Below are 24,905 nucleotides of genomic sequence, written 5' to 3'. Positions count from 1 at the left end.
GTCGCCGGCAGTCGCCTAAAAAAATCGCCTAAGTGGGACAGGCCCTTAACGAGAAGACTAAAGGCACTGGATTCTGCACAGTTGATTCTTTGCTATTTTTCCCCATTCATCACTGGTCGTAAATGTGGAATGTCTGTAATTGATTATGTTCAAGAACAAAGTACATACTTTGAAATTGAATACCGCAGATAAAAGTTATATTTGAGGCTTTGGTGCCAAGTAGTGTGAGAGGAGGTAACGCCATTAAAAGCACACCTGGAATAATCAACTGGATGTAAAGAGCTTTGGGCTTTTGGCAAGGGTTATGAATTCTTTTCTTTATTGACATGCTACATGCGTACAGTTTTGGTCTCCTAATCTGAGGAATGACATTCTTGCCATAGAGGGAGTACAGAGAAGGTTCACCAGACCGATTCCCGGGATGTCAGGACTTTCATATAAAGAAAGACTGGATAGACTTGGCTTGTACTCGCTAGAATTTAGAAGATTGAGGGGGGATCTTACAGAAACTTACAAAATTCTTAAGGGGTTGGACAGGCTAGATGCAGGAAGATTGTTCCCGATGTTGGGGAAGTCCAGAACATAGGGGTCACAGTTTAAGGATAAGAGGGAAATCTTTTAGGACCGAGATGAGGAAAACATTTTTCACACAGAGAGTGGTGAATCTCTGGAATTCTCGGCCACAGAAGGTAGTTGAGGCCAGATCATTGGCTATATTTAAGAGGGAGTTAGATGTGGCCCTTGTGGCTAAAGGGATCAGGGGGTATGGAGAGAAGGCAGGTACAGGATACTGAGTTGGATGATCAGCCATGATCATATTGAATGGCGGTGCAGGCTCGAAGGGCCGAATGGCCTACTCCTGCACCTATTTTCTATGTTTCTATGTTTCTAGATATAATATACACAAGGTTCATAATATCATTAAAAAAAATAGAGAGTGCCGGAGTAATTCAGCAGGTCAGGTGGTATGTCTGGAGAACATGGATCGGCGATGTTTCAGGTTGGGATTCTTCTTCACATGACCCAAAATGTCTCTGATCCATGTTCCCCACAGATACTGCCTGACCAGCTAAGTCACTCCAGCAGTTTGTGTATTTCTTGGTAAACCAGCATCTGCAGTTCCTTGTACCTTTGCAATATCATCTTGTTCATTTCAATTGTTACCTTCAATGGCACTGACAATGAACTGCACCGTGTGGAGTGTTGCTCCCTAGTTTAATTGCTTTCCATTTAAACAGCTTAAGCATGACGTTTTTCCCAGGTAAGTGGTGTTATATCTGCAATAAGGCTGAACATTGGACTCCTATATTTGGTTTGGTTGACTTCTAAGACCGCGTTTCTGCACTGCAACATTTAAACATTTTTAAAAACCAATCCTTTGCCTTATTTCTCTCTGAATCCCATCATTGATGGTGCTGGAAGTGTGGTGACTCTTGTGGACTGCCTCAGTGTAATCTCCTATTCCCACACTCTTCCCCATAGGTCTCCTTGTGCTCCTATATAGGGATATTTTACTGAATTATATGCAACAAATAAAAGGAATGTCACTGTCCGTTGGTATACATGACAATAAAGTACTACTGAAGCACTCTTTCTCTTGACCGCTTCCTGTATTATATTTAAATTCACAAGTGCTACTTTGGGCTGGGATTGGAGAGCCTATCGTGGTCCAGATGGCAAAAGGCCATCAGGCGTGCTTTAATAGTTGGCAACAATAGAAGCAGATTGTTGCTGGCCAAAGGAGAATTTAATAGTCTGATTTTCAAAGACATTCCCAATTTATTAAAATTGAGATATGAAGCGGTGGATCAAAACATGGATAGGGAATGTTTGAGGATGGGACCCTTCCTTAGACGTGAACAAAATGGCCAATCCATGTTCTCCAGAGATGCTGCCTGACTCACTGAGTTACTCCAGCAATTTGTATCTTTCTTTTGTAAACCAGCATCTGCAGTTCCTTATGTCTTTATCAAAATTGAGATCAGTTTTGTTTAGTTTAGTCTGGAGATACAGCATGGAAACAGGCCCTTCGGCCCACCGAGTATATACTGACCATCGATCACCCATTCACACTAGTTCTATGTTATCCCACTTTTTCATCCATTTTCTTCACATTAGGGACAGTTTCCAGAGGCCAATTATAACCTATAAAGCCGCACAAATTTGATATGTGGAAGGAAATCGGAAACCCACACAGTCACAGGGAGAAAGTGCAAACTCCTCACAGACAGCACCTAAAGTCAGGATCGAATCTGGATCTCAGGCGCTGTGTGGCAGCGAGTCTACTAGCTAAACCACTGTGCCACATTAGACATGTAGGAAAGCATGGGGGTCTATTGCATAGTTAATTGCTGGTGGTTTTGATACCAATTGTTGACAAAATACACCAAATCCCACCTTATAGCTGTGACTTCACTTCAAATGTATCTCGTTATCTGTTGTTTCAGAAACAACTGCAGCTGCTGGAAAAATTGAAGGTAGACAAAAATGCTGGAAAAACACAGCGGGTGAGGCAGCATCAATGGAGCGAAGGAATAGGTGACGTTTCGGGTCTGAAGAAGGGTTTTGATTTTTTACTGCAATATTTGTAATTCTTGCCTTCAACAATTTGACCCTTGAAATACAAAAAATTAAAAGTGAAAGACTCACTAAAAATAAATGCCTTTGCATGATTTTCCAATAGCAAGCTGTGGGTCACTGCTGCCAATAGAAATCTGCGTGGTGATGCGATTTACACGCTATTCCTCAGTCAAACAGGCTGCACTGCAAAAAAACATGGCTTTTTATACTGCAGGTGATACTGCCTCAGGAAACCAGAAGGCAACAATTTCCTTTCAGAATTATGTAAAAAAAATAGTTTTGAAATTGTTTGTAAGCTGATGAAGTGTGAAATGAAATCATTTTAAATAATTATTCCCAGTAGATTGATATTGTGGGCATGGATTGTTGTTAACCATGTAATCTATTCTCCACATTTATGTAAGGCTGCTGCTGGAATAGCTATTAACCTTGGACAGAACCTTTTCTGATATTTGCTCAATAAGGCCCTTGTGGCTAAAGGGATCAGGGGGTATGGAGAGAAGGCAGGTACAGGATACTGAGTTGGATGATCAGCCATGATCATATTGAATGGCGGTGCAGGCTCGAAGGGCCGAATGGCCTACTCCTGCACCTACTTTCTATGTTTCTATGTTTCTAAGGGTAATGAAGATTCATTGTTGCACTACTTCAATTCTATGTTATATTAATAGTTAACCAAGATTATGTGTAAAATCCTGTGGAGATGCAATTCTGAAATTGCACTCATTTTCATAATGTGTAGGAAGGAACTGCAGATGCTGGTTTAAATCAAAGATAGACACAAAATGCTGAAGTAAATCAGCGGGACAGGCAGCATCTCTGGAGAGAAGGAATGAGTGGCGTTTTGGGTTGAAGGGTCTCGACCCGAAACGTCAACCATTCCTTTTTCCAGAGATGCTGCCTGTCCCCTCTGAGTCTATTCCAGCATTTTACACCCTATCTTCCATTGTGGCACAGGGAGATGCCATTTTACACCAGAGGATCATGTTGTCCCTCCTGATGGACATCTACACCTTGCCTTAGCAGGGCCAGTTCCAAAGACATATCCTGTTTGGAAAGTACCTGCTGCCCTTGGAAATATAGGTGCATTTGACAAACAACTAGGTATCACGAGAATTATTCTACCTAAATTCAAAAAGCTGACTACGCCCAACACGGATCATCTGGGCAGAGGTTTCACGTAGGCCGTAATATTTGGACATTCCCCCCCCCCCCCCCATCTCCCACGTTTTGTGTTTCTTGTTTTTTGGTAAAAATTTCAAACAGCAGCTTTCAATGTCTGTGACCAATTCTAAATCTTATTGTTCTATCATAGTGATATGTAAAGTAGTTAAACAAGTTTGAAAGCACATTCTAAAACATGGCCAGAGATTTCATATTGGTGAATCAATTAAACGCGTCCAATTCAAACTTAGTTTCTATTGAGTGTAAACAAGTGCTATCTAAAATGGCCAAACATATTAAATGCAAGTTTCTGCTATCTAATTCCATATTGAGGTGGCTCTTATCCAGGATGGGAAATTGAGAACGAGAGGACATAGGTTTACAGTGAGGGAGGCAGGATTGAATAGGAACCTGAGGCACAACTTTTTCACTCAAACTTTGGTGGGTAAATGGAACGAGCTGCCAGCGGAAGTAGTTGAGGCAGTTCTCGCCTTGTGTTAGCACTTAGACATTTGGAGAGGTGCATGGAAAGAGAAAATACAGAGGGATAAAGGCTGAGCAAGGGCAAAGTGGACTTGCTAAGATGGGGGACCTTGGTTGGCATGGACGGGTTGGGCCGAAGGGTCTGTTTACCTGCTGCGCGACTCTACAATTTTTAAGATTAAGCTGATTTCAGGTGTGAGAGTACAAATAACAAAAGCCTATACCAAGAGCTTGTGCCTCTCTCGTTTATGAGCTCTCTAACTATGTAGTTGTGATCAGAATACCAAATGTGATTAGGTATAGTATCGCTATGCATGCTTTTATGAAACCTTGACTCTCCCTTGACATAGAAAGATCATAGAACAGCACAAGTATAGGCCCTTCGGCCCACAATATCTGTGCTGATCATGATGCCAACCCATTACTTACCTGAACATAACCAATATCCCTCCCTTCCCTGCATATCCACATGCCTATCGTAGAAACATAGAAAAATAGGTGCAGGAGTAGGCCATTCGGCCCTTCGAGTCAGCACTGCCATTCAGTATGACCATAGCTGATCATCTAAAATTAATACCCCGTTCCTGCTTTCTCCCCATATCCCTTGATTCCTTTAACCCTAAGAGCTACCTCTAACTCTCCCTTGAAAACATCCAGTGAAATTTGCTTCCACTGCCTTCTGAAAAGTATTGACAATGCTTTCAAATGTCACTATCACATCCCCCTCCACCTCTGTCTCCAGCAGCACATTCCAGGCTCTCACCACTCTCTGTGTAAAATACTTCCACCGCACGTCTCCTTTAAACTTTGCCCCTCTCATCTTAAAGGTGGGGACAAGGAAGAGTCAAATAGGGATGTGAATGGGGCTATGATTTCGATCATTCTTCTCTCTGCAGTAGTAAGTTGAAGCTAAATTGGGCAGACTAGCAATAGAGAAAACCCAAATCAGTACTTGCTGGGTGTGATTCCTTCAAATAAATCTTCTAGCAATCAGGTGAATTTTCCAAATTCAGAGTCTTCAATCTATGGTGCTTCTGAAAGTTCAGGAGGTGGAATATATTATATCTAAGATTTCTGTAACTCAAAGCTTTGTGGACCTGATGGTAAAATGGAGTTGTGGCCAAGATCTGATCAGCTGCGATCTTATTGATTGGCACATTCAAGGAACTGTATGTCCAACCTTATCTTCTTCTGAAAAGTAAAATAAACTACCTATTAGTGGAGATTTTGGGTCAACTGTGCAGCAGTCAATGTAACATCCAAGAATAATCCATTTCAAAACCACGCTACAGAGACGTACACAGAATTTCTGTTTGCTTAGTTTGACTTTTTGCCGGACAAACCGAATTTTGCCACGTCCAAAGGCCTAACTGATAGGAGTCCAGGCCAAATTAGGTTTAAAGGTCTTCTAAATGTGTACTGGTACAGCGCTGGAAAACAGAAAAAACACCCAAATGGCACCAGAGATCTGGGCTCGATCCCGACCTCGGGCGCTGTGCGTGTGGAGTTGGTCGGCGTGGACTCGGTGCGCAGACCATCTCGTTCCATGCTGCATCTCTAAATTATAATATTTTCTGTGCACAGGTTTGACGGTTAGGAACCACACTTGGTGTGCTACAGCCACCGGAAATGATCAGCAGATTAATACAAGGTGCTGGAGAAACTCAGCGGGTCAGGCAGCATCTTTGGAGCGAAGGAATAGGTGATGTTTCGGGTCGAGACCCTTCTTCAGACTGATGTGGGGATGGGGGAGGGGCGGGAACCCGCCCCTCCCCCACCTCCACATCAGTCTGAAGAAGGGTCTCGACGTCAGTCTGAAGAAGGGTCTCGACTCAAAACGTCGCCTATTTCCTTCGCTCCGTAGATGCTGCCTCACCCGCTGAGTTCCTCCAGCATTTTTGTCTACCTTCGATTTTTCCAGCATCTGGGGTTCTTTCTTAAACGGATGTGTTTAGTTGTAACACGTCACAAGTTGTGGTGCTGTAGTTGCCACCTACCCGTAGAAGGTCAGTCTCACGTAGCCGATCCTCTTTCCCAATTTCGCCACTTGTCCCTTTCTCCGCGGGAGCATGTTTCAGTTGCACAAATCCTACTCTGCGCAGATTGCACAGCCATTTGTAGGCAACTTCATCACAGGTCAACACTTCTTCAAAGTTGGCGGTGGGAATTTGGAACTCCGAACCCCAATGCAGTTGATCTGATGTAAAGCAAATTATAATCATTGCTTACAGCTGTATTCAATACATGATTTTACAGTGAGCTGTGCAAGTCAAGTCGATTGTATTGTCCATTGCACAAGTACAGCGGGGTGCAATAAAAATCTTGCTTGCTGCAACATCACAGCACACAAAAACATAAAAACATTAAAGGGCCTGTCCCACTGTACGAGGTAATTCAAGAATTCTCCCGAGTTTCCCCTGATTCGAACTCAGAGAATTACAATAATTGCCGCTCGTAGGTACTCGGGGCTCTCGTGGACATTTTTCAACACGGTGAAAAGACTTCACGAGCTTCCCCGAGTACCTGCCGTTAGCGTTACGAGCCGCTAAGATACATCCCGAGCTCCGACGTACATCCTATGTACTTACCACGAGTTTGATTTTTTTTTAAACTCGGGAGAGCTCTTGGGTAAACTCGTATAGTGCGACAGGCCCTTTAACAAGACAAAGACAATGGAGCAAAACATAAATAGAAACACGGGGACAGTGCAAGAGGCAATTCATAGATACTGAAAGATCCAATAATACCATACATCATCGCAATGTTCCAGAACACTTCAAATGAACGAAATACTTTTTGAAATACAGTACAGGTATTGTAAATATCATGACTGTTGCAGTCAAACATAGCAACAGATATGCACATAGCATGGTTATAAACAGACACAAAGCATTGGTGTAACTCAGAAGGTCATGCTCAACAGCCACTGAAGATGGGTCCCAACCCGAAACAGCCAGTATGAAGAAGGGTCCTGACCTTCCATTGACTCCATTTATACCTCACACTGGCTCGGCAAGACCAGCAGCATAATCACGGATGAGCCACACCCTGGTCACTTCCTCTTTGCCCCTCTCCTATCAGGCAAAAGGTACACAAGTGTGAACATGCACACCACCAGATTCAGGGACAGTTTCTTCCCAACTGAATCATCCTACTACTGTACAACTAAAGAGCAGTGTTGAACTACTGTCTACCTCTTTGATGACCCTTGGACTATCTTTGATCGGACTTTGCTGGCTTTACCTTGCACTAAATGTTATTCCCCCATCATGTATCTGTACACTGTGAATGGATCGATTGTAATCATGTATTGTCTTTCTGCTGACTGGTTAGTATGCAACAAAAGCTTTTCACTATACCTTGGTACACATGACAATAAACTAAACTAACCTGAAACGTTACCCTGTGTGAAATAACAAGCATCTGCAGTTCCTTGTTTCTATAGTTATAAACAGAGTGTGAAATAAATGGAAAATTAATTTATTTCTGTGGTCAGTTGTGAAGTAAACTGCTATTTTTTCTTCCACTGTGTGCCATCTAAATTTCTTAAAATAAGGTGAAGTAAAACGTTGACATATAATCAACCAGGCAGTTTTCACTTCCCCCATGAATCGTACAGCCAAAATGAACATTTGGTCTGTAACCCAATATAAACATTAAAAAAAGAATTCAGCTGTTGTTTTAGATTGGCTCTTGGCTTCTGCATAAACGCCACTCCAGCAATTTGATTTTCCCATACAACAGGCCATGAATATCTCTGAAACAGGCTCCAGTCCAAATCCAGAGCAATGCTGAGCAGAACAACATTCCTCCACATAGTGGCCTCAGAGAAATCTTTCTCACAACTAAACTCCTACCCTGTTCACCAACAGCAATAGTTCAGCAGTCTAAATGTTCAATACTTAGTAGGAAGTTACAAAGAATAGTCTGGAACTTTTAAATAGTTCTTCACAGTCTATTAGTATTAGCTTAGTTGGAATTCTGTTAGTTGTGCATTAAACAGGGTTTCTGGCAAGATTTTGGTGATGATTAGCAAGAGTGGTTCCATGAAAATACACCATTCTAAACAAATATGTCCTTTGACTACTTTGTACTGGTTCAGTCTGTTCATAAACTGCCAGATTCTCCCGCCTAACAATGATGTTTCAAGAAACAATGTCAAATACTTGAGCGATTGAAGATAAATCCTTCTTCATAAGTATGTTTATGCAGCATCATGGGCAGTCACCACGTGCAAATTATACTTTGAATAGTGGAAAATCTCAATTGATGAACACTCATTTTTTTGTCACCTTACATTTTAGAATAATTTGCTTTTTTGTACTAATGTGAGTATTTTACCCTAGAATATATCTTTTGTCTATCGAGATTGTGTTTGTTTGTATATTTACCAACTTGTGTTTGACGTGGACACGCAGCTGACTGCACTTTGAGGTGACAGAGAGAAGAATAGTTGTTGTAATTATAATGGAAAATCTTAGCCAACATTGAACATTAATGCTGCAGCATCATGTATTGAATGGCTTAATAATATTGCATTGAACTTCAACTGCCACCTTTACAAACATGTCCATGTTTCCGAGAATTGTACACTCAAGCCCCGAATAACCACCCCACAATTATATTGCTCCTTTTCTATTATTTATTTATTCAGTTTGTTCATATTGTGTTCTTTTTACCAGTCTGTTTCAGTGAATAATATCTTCAAATGTTAGAAAGTTATAATATGAAAGATCTTTCAGGGGGCTATGGACTGCACTTCAAGATGCTCTTGTACAGTACAGTATAATGCTTCTAAGGGTCGTGGCATTTACTGTGTACTGTCCTTTTGATTTGAGTCCTCAAACATTATCACCTCACATTTGTGCAGATTAAACTCCTTCTGCCAGTTCAACACCCACATTTTCAATTGATCACTACCCTGTTGTATTCAAGTCAAGTCATGTTTATTTGTCACATACACATACGAGATGTGCAGTGAAATGAAAGTGGCAATGCTCGCGGACTTTCTTCGCCAACATTCCTCACCTTTCACAAATCTACCGATTTCTGTGTCGTCTGCAAACTTGTTAATCAAGCCACCTGTGTCCTAAACTTTCATACACACACACACACAACACACACACACACACACACCAAATCAATTATATATGTCATCTCATATATACATACACACACACACACATACACACACACACACACATATATATATACTAGATGACCCGTGCACCCGTTGGGTCCCCATTGTGACGCCAGTCTAGTAGCTCAAAATGGCGATCTGAAAATGGTGCCTGGCCCGGCAACCCGCCCTCAACTGCACGGGTGCAGCTGATGGGCCAGGCAGGTGGGAGCTCACTGCACAGGAGCCCCGCCGCCAGGCCCAGCAACCCTCCCCCAATTGCGCAGGTGCAGCTGACGGGCCAGGCAGGTGGGAGCTCACTGTGCAGGCACAACTGCTGCATTGAAACTCATCCTATTCAGAGTATAAGGTTAATTAAAGTTTTTTAAATGATTTACTTTTTAAAATATAACTAAACTTGATACTGCACACCGCAGACGAATTGTGAGTAAAGCACCCCTAAAATTGTTGCGCTATTGTGTACCGTTTTGGCTGTATTTCAGGAACATACATACAAGATGAGACTTTTAGTTATATATAGATAGATAAAACATACACACACATGCACATTTACATATGTGCGCACACACACACACACCTCAAGAGTCAAGAGTGTTTTATGGTCATGTGTCACAGATAAAGCAATGACATTCTTACTTGCAGCAGCACAACACAATATGTAAACATAATACACTGTAAACAATATCATAAATGAGAAAAAAAGTAGATAGATAAAACACACACAGGCATACGTACACATAAAAACAAACAATAATAGTGCATTAATAACAATAATAGTCTATGTAGTTCAGAGCTTATTTGAAGTTGTAGTGTTTAATAGCCTAATGGCTGTAGGGAAGACACATGCATATATGTTAAAAAATTATATATATATATATATAATTAGATATTACAAATATCAAAGGTCCTAGCCCAGATCCCTGTGGAATACCACTCATCACAAAACCTCTGAATAGAAACTCTGTCTTCTATGACCAAGCCAATATTGTGCCCAAATGACAACTCACATAAAATCAATGATATATTAATTATCTCAGCCTTTGTGTTTGCTTTAAGAGCCCTTTAAACAAGAGCTCATATTTGTCACATCAGCTTTTGTTTACAACTCATCACAAGTGTTCAGTAAATATATTTTTTAAACCTATTTATGCCAAGAAACCAAAACTAGACACAAGCTGTGGCTTACAAAATCCCAGGGGGCTCCAGCCAAAGTCTACCATTATATGAATGCATGAGGCCCAGAGTTGCCTTCCCACGGGCAGCTTAGTATTGACTTCCCCCTGGATGATTTTGGTTCCACAAATAAGGAGCATGATGTCATCTAGCTCAAGATTAATTGAAGAATTTTGACTCCGAAAAAGAGGAGCTTGTCTCCGGAAATGAACTTCACTGTTCAGTTGCCAAGAACGCAATGATTTGTTTGCTCTTGGAACCAAAGAAAACGCTCGCCAGAACCAAGGTTGACTCGACAACTCCAGTTTGTTCACCCCAGATTAAGATACGTTGGCCACTTTAAACTTATTAGGTCATAGTGAATTCTATTAATTGCAAACATGAGACCGGGCTGGCAACAGAATAAACAGAGTATTTATCACCTTGTTCAGTGAAGCGGAAAATTCTAGATGTGAGCTTCTTATTTATACTCCACTCACATTCCCCAGACATTATTTTGCGCCAAAAAAACATCATCTCAGTTGAAACTTGCATATTAACAAAAAGAAACGGGAGCAGTCCAACTCACTTCATTAAGCCCATTCTGCCATTCAACCATAGACTATCTCTAAATCTACTCACTCTACTCCAGACAGCTTGGTAATCTTTGCTGAACAAATTCCATAAAGTTTCATTGATCCAGTGTCCATAGCCTTTTTGAAGTGTTTCAGATTTCTACTTACCTCAACATGAAAATAAAAGTTCTCATTCCCTCCTCTACGTCCAAATTCAAACCATAATTATATATCTCCTCTTTCATGTCTTCTCCAACAGATAGAATATTTTTGCAAGAATTTGCGTTATTATTTTGAACACCTCGATTCAACCGTAGGTATTAGAGTGAATGCAGAGCACGCCGTGGCAACCCCTTGATAATTTCAACACTTGGGAGTCAGTAATATTATAGCAAAGCCAACATATCCTCACTGAATGCAGTGCCAAGAAACAAAATCCAGCACTCCACATGAAGTCCGAGCCCAGCTCCGTGAAATAGAGTATAACTTTCCCCACAACCAATCCTTTATATTAGAATCTCTGAAGATAAAAGCTGACATTCCATTAGTTTTAAAAAATATTTCTATTTGCAATGGCCCACCAGTTTGTAGTACATTTTGCTCCTCCAGTTTGTTATGTGGATATACAAATCCCTTTGCTCATCTAGTCTTGCTCCTACTGTAAGCTATTTTCTCCCTCATAAAGGACCAAATGGTTTAAACTGTCTGTGGGCTTTGCATGATTCCTTTTACGTCTCCTTGTCATTCAGTCTTTACAGGGGTACATTTGTAGCAGACGGAAAAAGAATGGTTTGTGATGTAAATCCACGTCTTCTTGTGACAGGAAGCCAACTGGAGGGATGCAGGTGACGGGGGAAGGCTATTTGTAGGAAGGAAGTGCAGATGCTGGTTTAAACGAAAGATAGACACAGCGGGACAGGCAGCATCTCTGGAGAGAAGGAATGGGTGATGTTTCGGGTCGAGACCCTTCTTCAGACTGGGTAGGGATAAGGGAAACAAGAGATATAGGCGATGAACAGCAAGAGAGGATGTTACAGAACTCTCGTCAGCGAGAGGAGGAGATCTTCTTCAAAGTAGACATATCATGAGGAGATTTTGCAGTGGAGCAGACAAAATGTGTAGGAAGGAACTGCAGACACTGGTTTAAACCAAAGACAGACACAGCAGGACAGGTTTGTGTTCACTGTGGCACTCCAAAGCATCTGGAGCAAACCCACATGGTCACAGGGAGAATGTGCAATATCCACATAGACTGCACCTGAGGTCAGGATCGAACCTGGTTCTCTGGTGATGTGAGGCAGTGGCTCTACCAGCTGCATCACTGTACCACCAGATATGATTCATACTGCAGAGTCTCCAACTTCATCTGTATCTTTTAAGTATAATGTTGATCAGTGTTCTGCATTGAGACCCATAACCTTTCAGCTTGCCTTCTCAAATATATTCACAAATTATATTAGATCAAGGTTTCCAGACAGGGGTTTAATCCAGACATCACATTCCTGCTCCAAATGGTGAGTTTCCCCCTTGCATAAATGCTGACTGACAAGTACTCGAACGTTCCAACTCTAAATGATGCGGTTTGCCTCATTGTGTGAGGAAATGCCATTGTGGTGACCAATACTCCCAGAGATTAAATGGCATTCTGTGCATAGTGAGCATGCTGAGCTTTACTTCATGTTGTGTGCATTGAGCAGACCCTGCCCCATAAAGGGAACAACATTGGGCAAAGTACAACGGAGAAATGGTTGTAAAATATCTGGAAACCTTAATGGGGTGTAAATGCTCAGGGTTATAGTAATCAGCTGACTATTTAACTGTTGAAAATGTATTCCAAATGTTCCTGCTCCTCTACTTGGAGCAGTGGTGCCTCTGGAGATGCCAAGAATCTTCTGAAGAATTGGCTTTTGCTTGTATTGCTATTTGGAGCTGTGCCCTTCCAACACATACAAATGTTGCTACTGAAGGAAGGGGATGCATCTTATCTGACCGTGGGGCAGTGGGATCTTAGCCAGTGCTGGGACAGCAATTCAGTTGTACATTGACCTGAGCTACATGGATATCTTTTAATCTTTGATTAGTGGCCAGAACTCAACTCAAACCATCACTTTTGGACAAGTGCAACTTGAAATGAATGTATTTTTGTGTACGATACCTTTTGAATTATTCAAAAAATTAATAAAACAAGTTTTTTTTTTCTGAATTCTGTACATTGTCAAACTATCCCTTGCTGCATCAATAATACAATTGTGGATTGCAATTGTTTGTAAAAAGACTATTAATGGCCTGCTTTTTCTGTGCGTTTGAATTGTGATTTCCCGAAACATACTTGCAATGGAAAAGACGCAGAGTGCTGGAGTAACTCAGCGGGTCAGGCAGCATCTGTGGAGAACATGGATAGGTGACGTTTCACAGAGTGCTGGAGTAACTCAGCTTCGGTCAGGCACCATCTGTGGAGAACAGGCAGCATCTATGGTCAGGCAGCATCTATGGAGTGAAGGAAATAGGCAACGTTTCGGGCCGAAACCCTTCCGGGTTTCGGCCCGAAACATTGCCTATTTCCAGAAGGACTTCGGCCCCGAAACGTTGCCTATTTCCTTCGCTCCATAGATGCTGCTGCACCATAACTCAGCGGGTCAGGCAGCATCTGTGGAGAACATAGGATAGGTGACGTTTCACAGAGTGCTGGAGTAACTCAGAGGGTCAGGCAGCATCTGTGAAGAACATGGATAGGTGGTGACGTTTCACAGAGTGCTGGAGTAACTCAGCGGGTCAGGCAGCATCTGTGGAGAACATGGATAGATGACGTTTCACAGAGTGCTGGAGTAACTCAGCGGGTCAGGCAGCATCTGTGGAGAACATGGATAGGTGACGTTTCAGGAGACTGGAATCTGAAGAAAGGTCTCGACCCCAAAGAAAACGTCTATCCATGTTCTCCGCAGCACTCAGTGTCTACTGTAAGCCAGTAGCTGCAGCTCCTTGTTTCCACATACTTACCATCTGCTCTGACCCGTATTTCCATACAACATAGCATGAGGCCATTCAACCCATTGAGTTGATGTCAACTCCTAGAGCAATTCCATTAGTCGTACTCCCTTACTTCTTTCTTGTAATCCTCTCCCTTGTAGTTGTTAACTCCACCCAGCTCTCCTACCACCCAATTATAGGAGGGATCATTCACAGTGGCAAGTTAACCCAACAACCAGCATGTCTTTGGGATGTGGGGGGGAAACCCAAGCACCTGAGGGAACCAAAGATAGACCCAAAAAGCTGGAGTGCCTCAGTGAGACAGGCAGCATGTCTGGGGAAACATAGAAACATAGAAAATAGGTGCAGGAGTAGGCCCTTCGGCCCTTCGAGCCTGTACCGCCATTCAATATGATCATGGCTGATCATCCAACTCAGTATCCCATCCCTGCCTTCTCTCCATACCCCCTGATCCCCTTAGCCACAAGGGCCACATCTACGCTCCCCTCCCTCTTAAATATAGCCAATGAACTGGCCTCAACTACCTTCTGTGAACCAGCAGGTCGAGAATTCCACAGATTACACCAGTACCTCGGTGAGAAGACACTTATTATTTATTTTTTATTCAAATCGTTTGCTATGTCGCTCTTCAAGGGAGATGCTAAATGCATTTCGTTGTCTCTGTACTGTACACTGACAATGACAATTAAAATTGAATCTGAATCTGAATCTGAATCTTCAGACTAGTTAGGGAAAAGGGAAATGAGAGATATAGACGATGATGTAGAGAGATCAAGAACAATGAATGAAGGATATGCAAAAAAGTAATAATGATAAAGGAAACAGGCCATTGTTGGCTGTTGGTTGTGTGAAACTGAGAAGCTGGTGCGACTGACTGAACCCATGCCGTCACAGGCAGAGTACAAAGTGCCTATTGGCAGTATTCTAAGCTGGGAACACACCCAAGCTGCTAAAGTGGTGAGTCTGCAGCACTATTGTGCCACTGTGCTAATCCAAATGAAAATGTCCATTATGTAAATACTATTAAGTACTAACATTTCACATTGAGCTATTCATTAGTTAGAATATGAGTTAACAAAGCCAATGGGTCCCTTTGCAAACTTTTATTTTAAGTAAGAAGATATTGCTAAACCCAAGGTGACAAACACACACCGCAAAAGATATCAGTAAATGTAGTCGTAAGCCGGATGTCATATGGTGACATAGTTAATATAAACCATCCAAAAACCCACTGTGGTTTGCCAAGTTTGCATGCACATGTAATTCAGCCAAAGACAAACATTCCTTTAACTACAAAATAATTGGGCCATTCATCTTCTCACTTGGCCAAATAGGAACAATGGTGGAAACATCTTGCAAATGCCGTTATCATAGTTGGACAAATTCATCAGAAGATATTTTTAGAAGATCCACTCTGCAGTTTAGAATTGTGTTACCAACACAAAAGAAATTGCGCCTGCCATCAAGTAGAAATCAATCCAGAGGAATATTCCATGTTTAAAAATAATTGCTTAATAGAAACATAGAAAAACAGGTGCAGGAGCTTCGAGCCAGCACCATCATTCAATATGATCATGGCTGATCATCCAGAATGAGTACCCCGTTCCTCCTTTCTCCCCATATACCTGGATTCCTTGAGCCCTAAGAGCTAAATCTAACTCTCTCTTGAAAGATATTTATATCTTGTAATTCTTTCCAATGTCCAAAGAGATTACTGATGTTACTGGTAATGAACGTTTTTAAAGCATAGTAGTGAGAGGATCTGGGGCTGAGAGCACAAAGAAAACACATTAGGTTTTATTGGGTTTCACACATTAAGAGTGAGCACAAGATCTCCAAGCTGAAAGCAACGAGTGAGGACAAACATGCATTTTCCCAGTTTTCACAGCATTAAATATCATAAAAGGAAGATGTTTGACTCATGGTGTCTCTGCCAATTCTACACAAATGGCGCTGATTAAACAATCTCCATTCTTCTGTGATACATTTTCCTTTTAAAAGCACATCCAATCCCCAATTCAAAGTTACTTATGAGTATGTTCCACCATCCTTTCAAGGAATCCTTCCATGTTGTTCACCCACAATTGAGTGAGATGAGTTTAGATATCTGGCATTTCTCCACCCATATGCACAATGTATGCTTTGTAGTGGCATAGAATGTTGTTCATAATCCGCCTTGGAAATTTGAACAAAACATATCTCTCCCAGTAATAAAAAGTTACGCACGGTTCCTGGAACAGCACAGAATGTTCAAAACAAGTTTCCCACAATTTTAGAGCTGTTATGCCAAACTATTATTAAATCACTTCATCCTGTGTGGATTTATCATGTGCCCTGGGTGCAGAAAACAGAGAGAATCTAGGGCCATCTAAATCTGCTGATAGACAAAGAGTGCTGAAGTAACTGAGTGGGTCAGGCAGCATCTCGGGAGACATGGAATAGGTGACGTTTCAGGTCAGAACTCTTCTTCAGACTGAAAGGAGAGATGGGGGGGGGGGGGGGGGGGGGGGGGGGGGGGGAGGGGTTGATAAACGAGATGAGAAAAGGCCAGAATAAATCAAGCAGATAACATCAGGAAAAGTGGAGCCCACAAGGGCCCATTGTTGGCTGGGGAAGGTGTGATAGCAAGAGGGATAGAAGGATGTGGCCAGTGGAACTGGTAGGATGGCTAGGGTGGAAGAGGGGGGAAGATAGGGGAGGGGATGGAATGCAGGAGTGACTTGAAATTGGAGAAATCAACGTTCTACCCTCTCTCGACCTTCTTTATTACTAACTGCTTGGAGGACATCAACCATCAGCATCATCCCCTCACAGAGCCTCGACTCAACCTCCTTCCAGCCCTCTGCCCCTCTTTGATGCCAACCCTCACCCTTGTCGTGCTTTCACCATCGCCCCTGACCTCCTTCTCTCCAACTTAGAACAGCCTGTACTCAACAGGGAAATGAAATGAAATGAAATGATTCAATTTATTGTCATTGTCAGTGTACAGTACAGAGACAACGAAATGCATTTTTAGCATCTCCCTTGAAAGGGAGACACAGGGCGTCGCGGTGTACCCGCGCCTGCCGCCGTAATTACATTCCATTACACACAGGCAAAGGTGGGTGAAGTGTCTTGCCCAAGGACACAACGACAGTATGCACTCCAAGCGGGATTTGAACCGGCTACCTTCCGGTCGCCAGCCGAACTCTTAGCCCATTGTGCTATCTGTCGCCTCACCTTTGTACACTTCTGCCCCCACCTAACGAGTGCCGGGCCCGCCACCACGTGGAGCTTTTCTTCCATCACCTCTGCATCTTTTTCTATGGGAAGGAGTCCTCACCACCCAGTGGTGACCCCTTCTCCCTTCTCAAATGGTACCACTCCTCTTGGACTCCCCTGGATGGCCTACTATCCTCTCTAGACCTCTCTAATCAACAGTCAGCTCCCCATCTAAATCCTGAAGAAGGGTTTCGACCCGAAACGTCGCCTATTTCCTTCGCTCCATAGATGCTGCCTCACCCGCTGAGTTTCTCCAGCATTTTTGTCTACCCCCATCTAAATCCGTTCCCTTTTGAGCCTGATCTAAGTAGTCAACTATCATGTGAAATTACAATCCAATTTAAATCATTATTTCTCTCAGACTACAGAATATACAAGCTAGAAAATATTTAAATAACCTTGTTCAAGTCAATGAAACCCAATAAGGAATTTCAGTGAATGACTGGGGTGTTGGTTGTTATGATCAGTGGGTTAGAGTGCTGGAGTTAAGATGTCTTACTGCACGTATATATGACATGGTGAGATTGCATCTATGGTATTGTGTGGAGTTTTGATTTCCTTATCGGAAAAAACAGATATACTATTTTAACAGGAAGTGCAGAAAGATTGACTGGGCAGGAGATTGGTTAGACTAAGTCAGTACTCTTTAGAGTTGAGACGAGATCAGATCTCAATGAACCGTACAAAATTGTTTAACAGGGTTTGACAAACAAGTGAAAGGGTCTAGAACCTGGAGACAGTCTCAGGGGTGAGCTGTTTGGGACTCAAACCAGGAGGAATATCGCCACAGACAGGATGAATCTTGGAATTCATCATCCAGAAAGCTATGGGTGTAGAGTCACAGAGTCACAGAGTGATACAGTGGGGAAACAGGCCCTTCAGCCCAACTTGCCCACACTGGCCAACATGACCCAGATACACTAATCCCACCTGCCTGCATTTGGTCCATATCCCTCCAAACCTGTCCTATCCATGTAACTGTCTAACTGCTTCTTAAAACGTTGGGATAGTCCCAGCCTCAACTACCTCCTCTGGCAGCTTGTTCCATACACCCACCACCCTTTGTGTGAAAAAGTTACCCCTCAGATTCCTATCAAATCTTTTCTCATTCACCTTGAACCTATGTCCTCTGGCCCTCGATTCCCCTACTGGGCAAGAGACTCTGTGCATCTACCCAAACTATTCCTATCATGGTTTTATACACCTCTATAGGATCACCCCTCATCCTCCTGCACTCCAAGGAATAGAGACCCAGAGTACTCAACCTCCCCCTGTAGCTCACACCCTCTAGTCCTGGCAATCATAAAGTTCATTTAAATCAGAGATCGATAGATTTCAAGATATTAAGGAAATCAGGGTGCTTGGGAGTAGCGCAGGCAAAAGGCATTGAGATAAAAGATCAGATCGCAGGACCATATGAATTACTTCTGCTCATATTTCCTATATTCTTATAACATGAAAGTCGATCAAATATTTAGAGGAAGCAAAGTGATGCACAGAGTGTGGAAACACAGGGAATTATAGATGACAGTGTACAGAAAAATACAGAGTCCTGGAGTATCTCAGCAGGTCAAGCAGCAACTCTGGGCAAGGATAGGAGATGTTTCAAGGTGGGGACCCCTTCTTCCAACATAGTGGTGTCTTAGTCATGTCTAGATCACCCGATTAATACTGATGTGGTTTTTATTCCGTTGGTCATTTTCAAACCATTATCGTAATGACCAAGAAAGAAAGGTATTAATATTCCATTGCAAACATTTTCCAAAATGATTCTCTATGACCACAACAGGTGTTAAAACATTAAAAGTTAGTGTGCAACAGCATCTTTTGTGTGAAATGGGTTGCTTGCATTTTTGTTATTTTACACGTATACTCCCTGACTGCTGCCACCATTAATTATGCTGATATATGTCAAAGCAATTGCAACGGCAACTGCCAATGTTAAATATGAAATGAGTTCTTCTAACTCCAGCTGTTGATCGCAACATATATTTTTCCATTACAACAGCCAGAAGAAATGCTTCCAATGGCATCATCAGTCTTTTGACAAAAATAACAACTGATATGTAATTTTGGTAAGAAAAATGAACCACATACAAATTCCTTAAACATTGAACATCATGATTAGAGAAATCGATCAGGTAGACGCACAGCCTGGATTAAACCAGCACTGGAGTTCTTTCCTAAGCATCTGTGGAAGGAATGGAGAGGAAATGTTTCGGTCAAGACCTTTCATCTGGACTAACAAATGTGACAAAGGCAATTGAACAAAAGGAACTGTAGTTCAATAGCTTTTAATAGGATTCTTCTATATACATTTCCAAAATACATAAGCCTACCAAAGTTCATTTCTATGACTACAATAGGTTTTCAGAGACAGAGAAAACCTCTGATGAAAGAAGGAATTATGTCACTGTTAATAATAATAATAATAATAATAATAATAATAATAATAATAATAATAATAATAATAATAATAATAATAATATATTTTATTGTCATTGCACATCAGTGCAACGAGATTTGGTATGCAGCTTCCAACCGATGTCAAAAAATAAAAAAATAAATAAACTGTGCAACGTGACCATCCGAGGGAGACAGTCCGGGGGGGGTGGGGGGCACTCAGCAGGGCCGGTTTAGAGCCGCTATAGCTCTGGGAATTAAGCTGTTTCTGAGTCTGGAGGTTCGGGCGTAGAAGGCCTTGTAATGTCTGCCGGAGGGAAGTAGTGAGGTGTGAGGAGTCTTTATGGATGCTGACGGCCTTCCTGAGGCACCGTGTGTGGCAGATGCCCTCCAAGGCTGGTAGCTGTATCCCAATAATCCTTTGCGCTCTGTGGACGACGCGCTGAAGAGCTCTCCTCTCTGCCTCCGTGCAGCTGAGATACCACACAGAGATGCCATACGTTAATATGCTCTCTGTCGCGCAGCGGTAGAACGTTGTCAGCAGCTGTTGGGGCAGACCAGTCTTTTTTAATGTCCTCAGGAAGAACAGTCGTTGCTGTGCCTTCTTGACCAGCGCAGCGGTGTTGGTGGACCATGTGAGATCCTCTGAGATGTGAGTGCCCAGACACTTAAAGCTGGACACTCTCTCCACACTGTCCCCGTAGATGGAGATTGGGGCGTATTCTCCATTATGGGACCTCCTGAAGTCAATAATCAGCTCCTTGGTCTTGGAGGTGTTTAGTGACAAGTTGTTACGTGCGCACCAGTCCGCCAGGTTCTGCACCTCCGTCCTGTATTTTGTTTCATCACCGTCGGTGATCAGCTGTTGTGTCGTCCACAAACTTCATGATGGTGTTGGTGTCGAATGCAGGAACACAGTCGTGAGTGAAGAGGGAGTAGAGCACGGGGCTTAGTAACATGGATACTCCATCAATAATTGGAATTTTAGGGGCAATGATTGGGGAAAAGCACAGATTATGAAATGACCATTTAATTTATTATATGTCTGTGAATTTGACCTGAAAATGAAAATGATTTATAAATTAGATAATAGTGGACAAGGCACCATTTGTTTATATCAATGTACTTGTATGATTTATGGATGGATCAGAAATCTGTACATCAATCAATATATCAATCACCATATTTTAAAAGAGCATCATCCTTTTTCTTAAGTAAAGGCTTTGAGATGAATTGTATTTGCACAAATGATTTATGCTTAAAGCATATACTTGTCTCCCCTTCCCCTATCTCCCCCTGCATTGCACTGACAGAATAATATCAGAATTGTAGATAAAATGGTACATGTGGCAATAGCCTGAACTTAAAGTTAATGTGTAACTTGGCAGTGCAAAGCAACTGGGATTTTTGCCTCCTTTTGTTGATGGGATTGCCAGACTTGCTGTGTGTTTCCAACACACGGTTTTAATTTAGGGCCTCTTACATCTGCAAGGATATTATTCTCCTTCACTCCCATGACTTGCTTTTTTTTTCCAGGCTTAGAATCTTTTACCCTTAACTTACTAAAATGCTCAGCTGTTATATTCAAGGTGAACTTATTCCTTCAAGTGCTCCCTTATAATTATTACACATTTCCAATATTTCCTTGGGACTTGTGTTGCATATGACATACGTATCCACAAAAAACACAAAAACAGTTTGCAAATAATATTATGTTTATTTTGGTTATTTTGCACTTTGGTTATGCTTCGTTATATTTTAAAAACATATGGATTTCTTTATGTGTAAGAAAGAACTGCAGATGCTGGTTTAAATTGAAGGTAGGCACAAAATACTGGAGTAACTCAGCGGGTGAGGTAGCATCTCTGGAGAGAAAGAATGGGCGACGTTTCGGGTCGAGACCCTTCTTCAGACTAAAAACACGCTGAGCTACTCCAGCATTATGTGTCTACCTTGGATTTCTTTACAATGTATTCAGCATCTATGCACGTTTTTATTGAAAATTAAAACTAATTTCTAATGAGAGAGGTTTGAATTTTTGCATTCAGGCGCTGTGATATTTATTCCTTGGATCACTTTCCTGTCATCGGTTAAAATGTCTAGATAGAGAAATTTCTTATGGAGAGCTTCATGTTGCCAAGAAACTCATTTATTTTATTCCAAGAGTGAAACTTTCTTTTCTTTAAGTGTAATTTTCATTGGGGAGTCTCCAAAAGTTGGAGATTATCATTTTTATTTGGCTGTTTTTATCTCTCCCTCTCTTTCACTCACCCATTTTCTCTCACTTTTGCCTGATGTACGTGATTTTCCTTTCACCATTCGATTTACTGAACCTGTTCTGTAGAAACAAGGAACTGGAGATGCTGGTTTCCAAAAGAGGTTATAACGTGCTGGAGTAATTCAGCAGGTCAGGCAGCATCTCTAGAGAACATGGATAGGACACATTTCGCTCAGGACCCTTCATTAGATTTAGTTACGGTCACTCCAGCATTTAATGTCTTGTAATTTGGATTCCACCAGACACGATAAGGATTCTTCAATCTGATTGATGAGGAGACACAGTGCTTCTGGTCTTCTGCAGCAGTAGCTGATGGCCTATTTTGCTTTTTGAATGCCAAACTCACGGTAGATCAGAAAACACTACCTTTAAAGAACCTATATGATCTCTTCCTCCCAAGCACAAATGTTCAATTTGTACCTTTTACATGTGTATGTTTCCACTCTTCATGCAATACGTGTGCTGGATGCATGCAAAGAAAACGCCCACTGCAATATAACATGAGGGATCTCATTGAAACGTACCGAATAGTGAAAGGCTTGGATAGAGTGGATGTGGAGAGGATGTTTCCAATAGTGGGAGAGTCTTGGACTAGAGGTCATAGCCTCAGAATTAAAGGATGTTCTTTTTGGAAGGAGATGAGAGGGAATTTCTTTAGTCAGAAGGTGGTGAATCTGTGGAATTCTTTGCCATAGAAGGCTGTGGAGGCAAAGTCATTGGATATATTTAAGGCAGAGATAGATAGATTCTTGATTAGTACGGGTGCCAGAGGTTATGGGGAGAAGGCAGGAGAATGGGGTTGGGAGGGAGAGATAGATCAGCCATGATTGAATAGCAGAGTGGACTTGATGGGCCGAATGGCCTAATGCTGCTCCTATCACATGATCTTATGAACACCTTGGACAGATGCACTACCTCACTTTTACACAACCGTGACCTGACTTTCCAAACAATGCCAATCTATCTTTATGTTTTTTGCAGCAATACTTCAGCATCTTTAGACATTTGACATGAAGAAAGACTGGATAGACTTGGTTTATACTCTCTAGAATTTAGGAGATTGAGAGGGGATCTTATAGAAACTTACAAAATTCTTAAGGGGTTGGACAGGCTAGATGCAGGAAGATTGCTCCCAATGTTGGGGAAGTCCAGGACAAGGGGTCACAGCTTAAGGATAAGGGGGAAATCCTTTAAAACCGAGATGAGAAGAACTTTTTTCACACAGAGAGTGGTGAATCTCTGGAACTCTCTGCCACAGAGGGTAGTCGAGGCCAGTTCATTGGCTATATTTAAGAGGGAGTTAGATGTGGCCCTTGTGGCTAAGGGGATCAGAGGGTATGGGGAGAAGGCAGGTATGGGATATTGAGTTGGATGATCAGCCATGATCATATTGAATGGCGGTGCAGGCTCGAAGGGCCGAATGGCCTACTCCTGCATCTAATTTCTATTTCTATGTTTCTATTAGACATACAACACGGAAACAGGCCGTTTGGTCCACCGAATCTGCGCCAACCAGCGATCACCCCGCACACTAACACTATCCTACACACAAGGGACAATTTACAATTTTACCAAAGCCAATTAACCTACAAACCTGTACGTCTTTGGAATGTGTGAGGACACCGGAACACCCGGAGAAAACCCACGCCAGTCAGAGGGATAACGTACAAACTCTGTACAGACAGCGCCTGTAGTCAGGGTCAAACTCAGGTCTCTGGCACTGTACTGCTACGCCACTGTGCCATCCTAATCGTAATTAAAATTACATTCTAAATATGTTTTAAAATTGTAAATACACCCATCCAAGCTTTTGAAATGTTTACAATTATCCATCTGAAAAGCTGGCACTTTGTATTCTTGGCAGTGTGTATAAATATTACAGTACAATGTGTAAGTTGCAGTAGAATCCAAACAGTTGCACGCTGTACTTTTCACCAGTCTCCCATTGATTGGTAAGGCCCTAAATCTGCAGATTAATAAGATTTTGTAATAACGTAACACACAAGGTCGATTTTCCCAGTGAAAATGTAAAGCAAAAGAGTCATCCCCAATCCCACCCCCTCCTCCATCCCTTCAGAAACACCAATGCTATGATCTTATACTGAGAGGTTCACTATTAACACTAGCCAAATTCAGAACGAGCATTTACAGGCAATAGTCTCCAAGGAATAGAATACTTACAGCCTAATCAAGACCAGTAACCTGTAGCATATGTAGAATTCAACCAGATGTCCAGGTCCTTGCATGAATATTAACACATTATACAGGAATGTTATTGCCAAATGCGAGGCTATTACATTTCGATCTAAATGTAGCATTTTCATTAAAACCTATCAAAGATTTACAATGATCCAGAGCAATAAATCAAATCATTTGGAAAGTAAGAGTAAGTAAAAAGTTATAAAAGCCCACATGTTGGTGCATAGAAATGTGAGCATCATTTATTACATTACACTGTATTAGTATGAAGATGATATCACGTAACGTGGGGGTAGCAATTAACTGGCTCTTGATTCAATGAAGAATCATTTGAGGACATTTATATTATTTAACATTTAATTGGTTATCTGGACAATATCACCATGACACTGGAAAGGCGAATCATCCCTTATCTGACTTTATTTGGTTCCATGCTTCTTAAGTGGCCAGGTGCACATAGGAATTGCTTTACTAATGGTCACTGCGCCCATAGATAGCATCAATTAGGGTGGCAGTGGCTGGTAGAACCGCTGCCTCACAGCGCCAGAGATCCTGATTCGATCCTGACCTGTGGGGAGTTTGCACGTTTTCCCTGTGACCAAGTGGGTTTTCTCCGGATGTTTCGGTTTCCTCCCACATCCCAAAGATGTGCGGGTTTGTGGATTAATTGGCCTCTGTAAAT

General features: G+C 41.9%; 1 protein-coding gene across 1 annotated transcript in view; it reads right to left on the bottom strand.

Annotated features, from left to right (window-relative positions):
* Positions 1-24,905, bottom strand: part of bbox1 (butyrobetaine (gamma), 2-oxoglutarate dioxygenase (gamma-butyrobetaine hydroxylase) 1) — a 68,506-nt gene that overhangs the window by 18,709 nt on the left and 24,892 nt on the right. The window contains 2 exon segments of the mRNA XM_055649131.1: positions 6,225-6,292; positions 6,294-6,424. Of these exon segments, the coding sequence (XP_055505106.1) occupies positions 6,225-6,292; positions 6,294-6,424 (199 nt within the window).

Source organism: Leucoraja erinacea, chromosome 18 (genome assembly GCF_028641065.1).
Source record: "Leucoraja erinacea ecotype New England chromosome 18, Leri_hhj_1, whole genome shotgun sequence".
NCBI classification, from domain to species: domain Eukaryota; kingdom Metazoa; phylum Chordata; class Chondrichthyes; order Rajiformes; family Rajidae; genus Leucoraja; species Leucoraja erinaceus.
The sequence above is the reverse complement of the archived record's forward strand: the minus strand, read 5'-3'. Positions and strand labels throughout refer to the sequence as shown.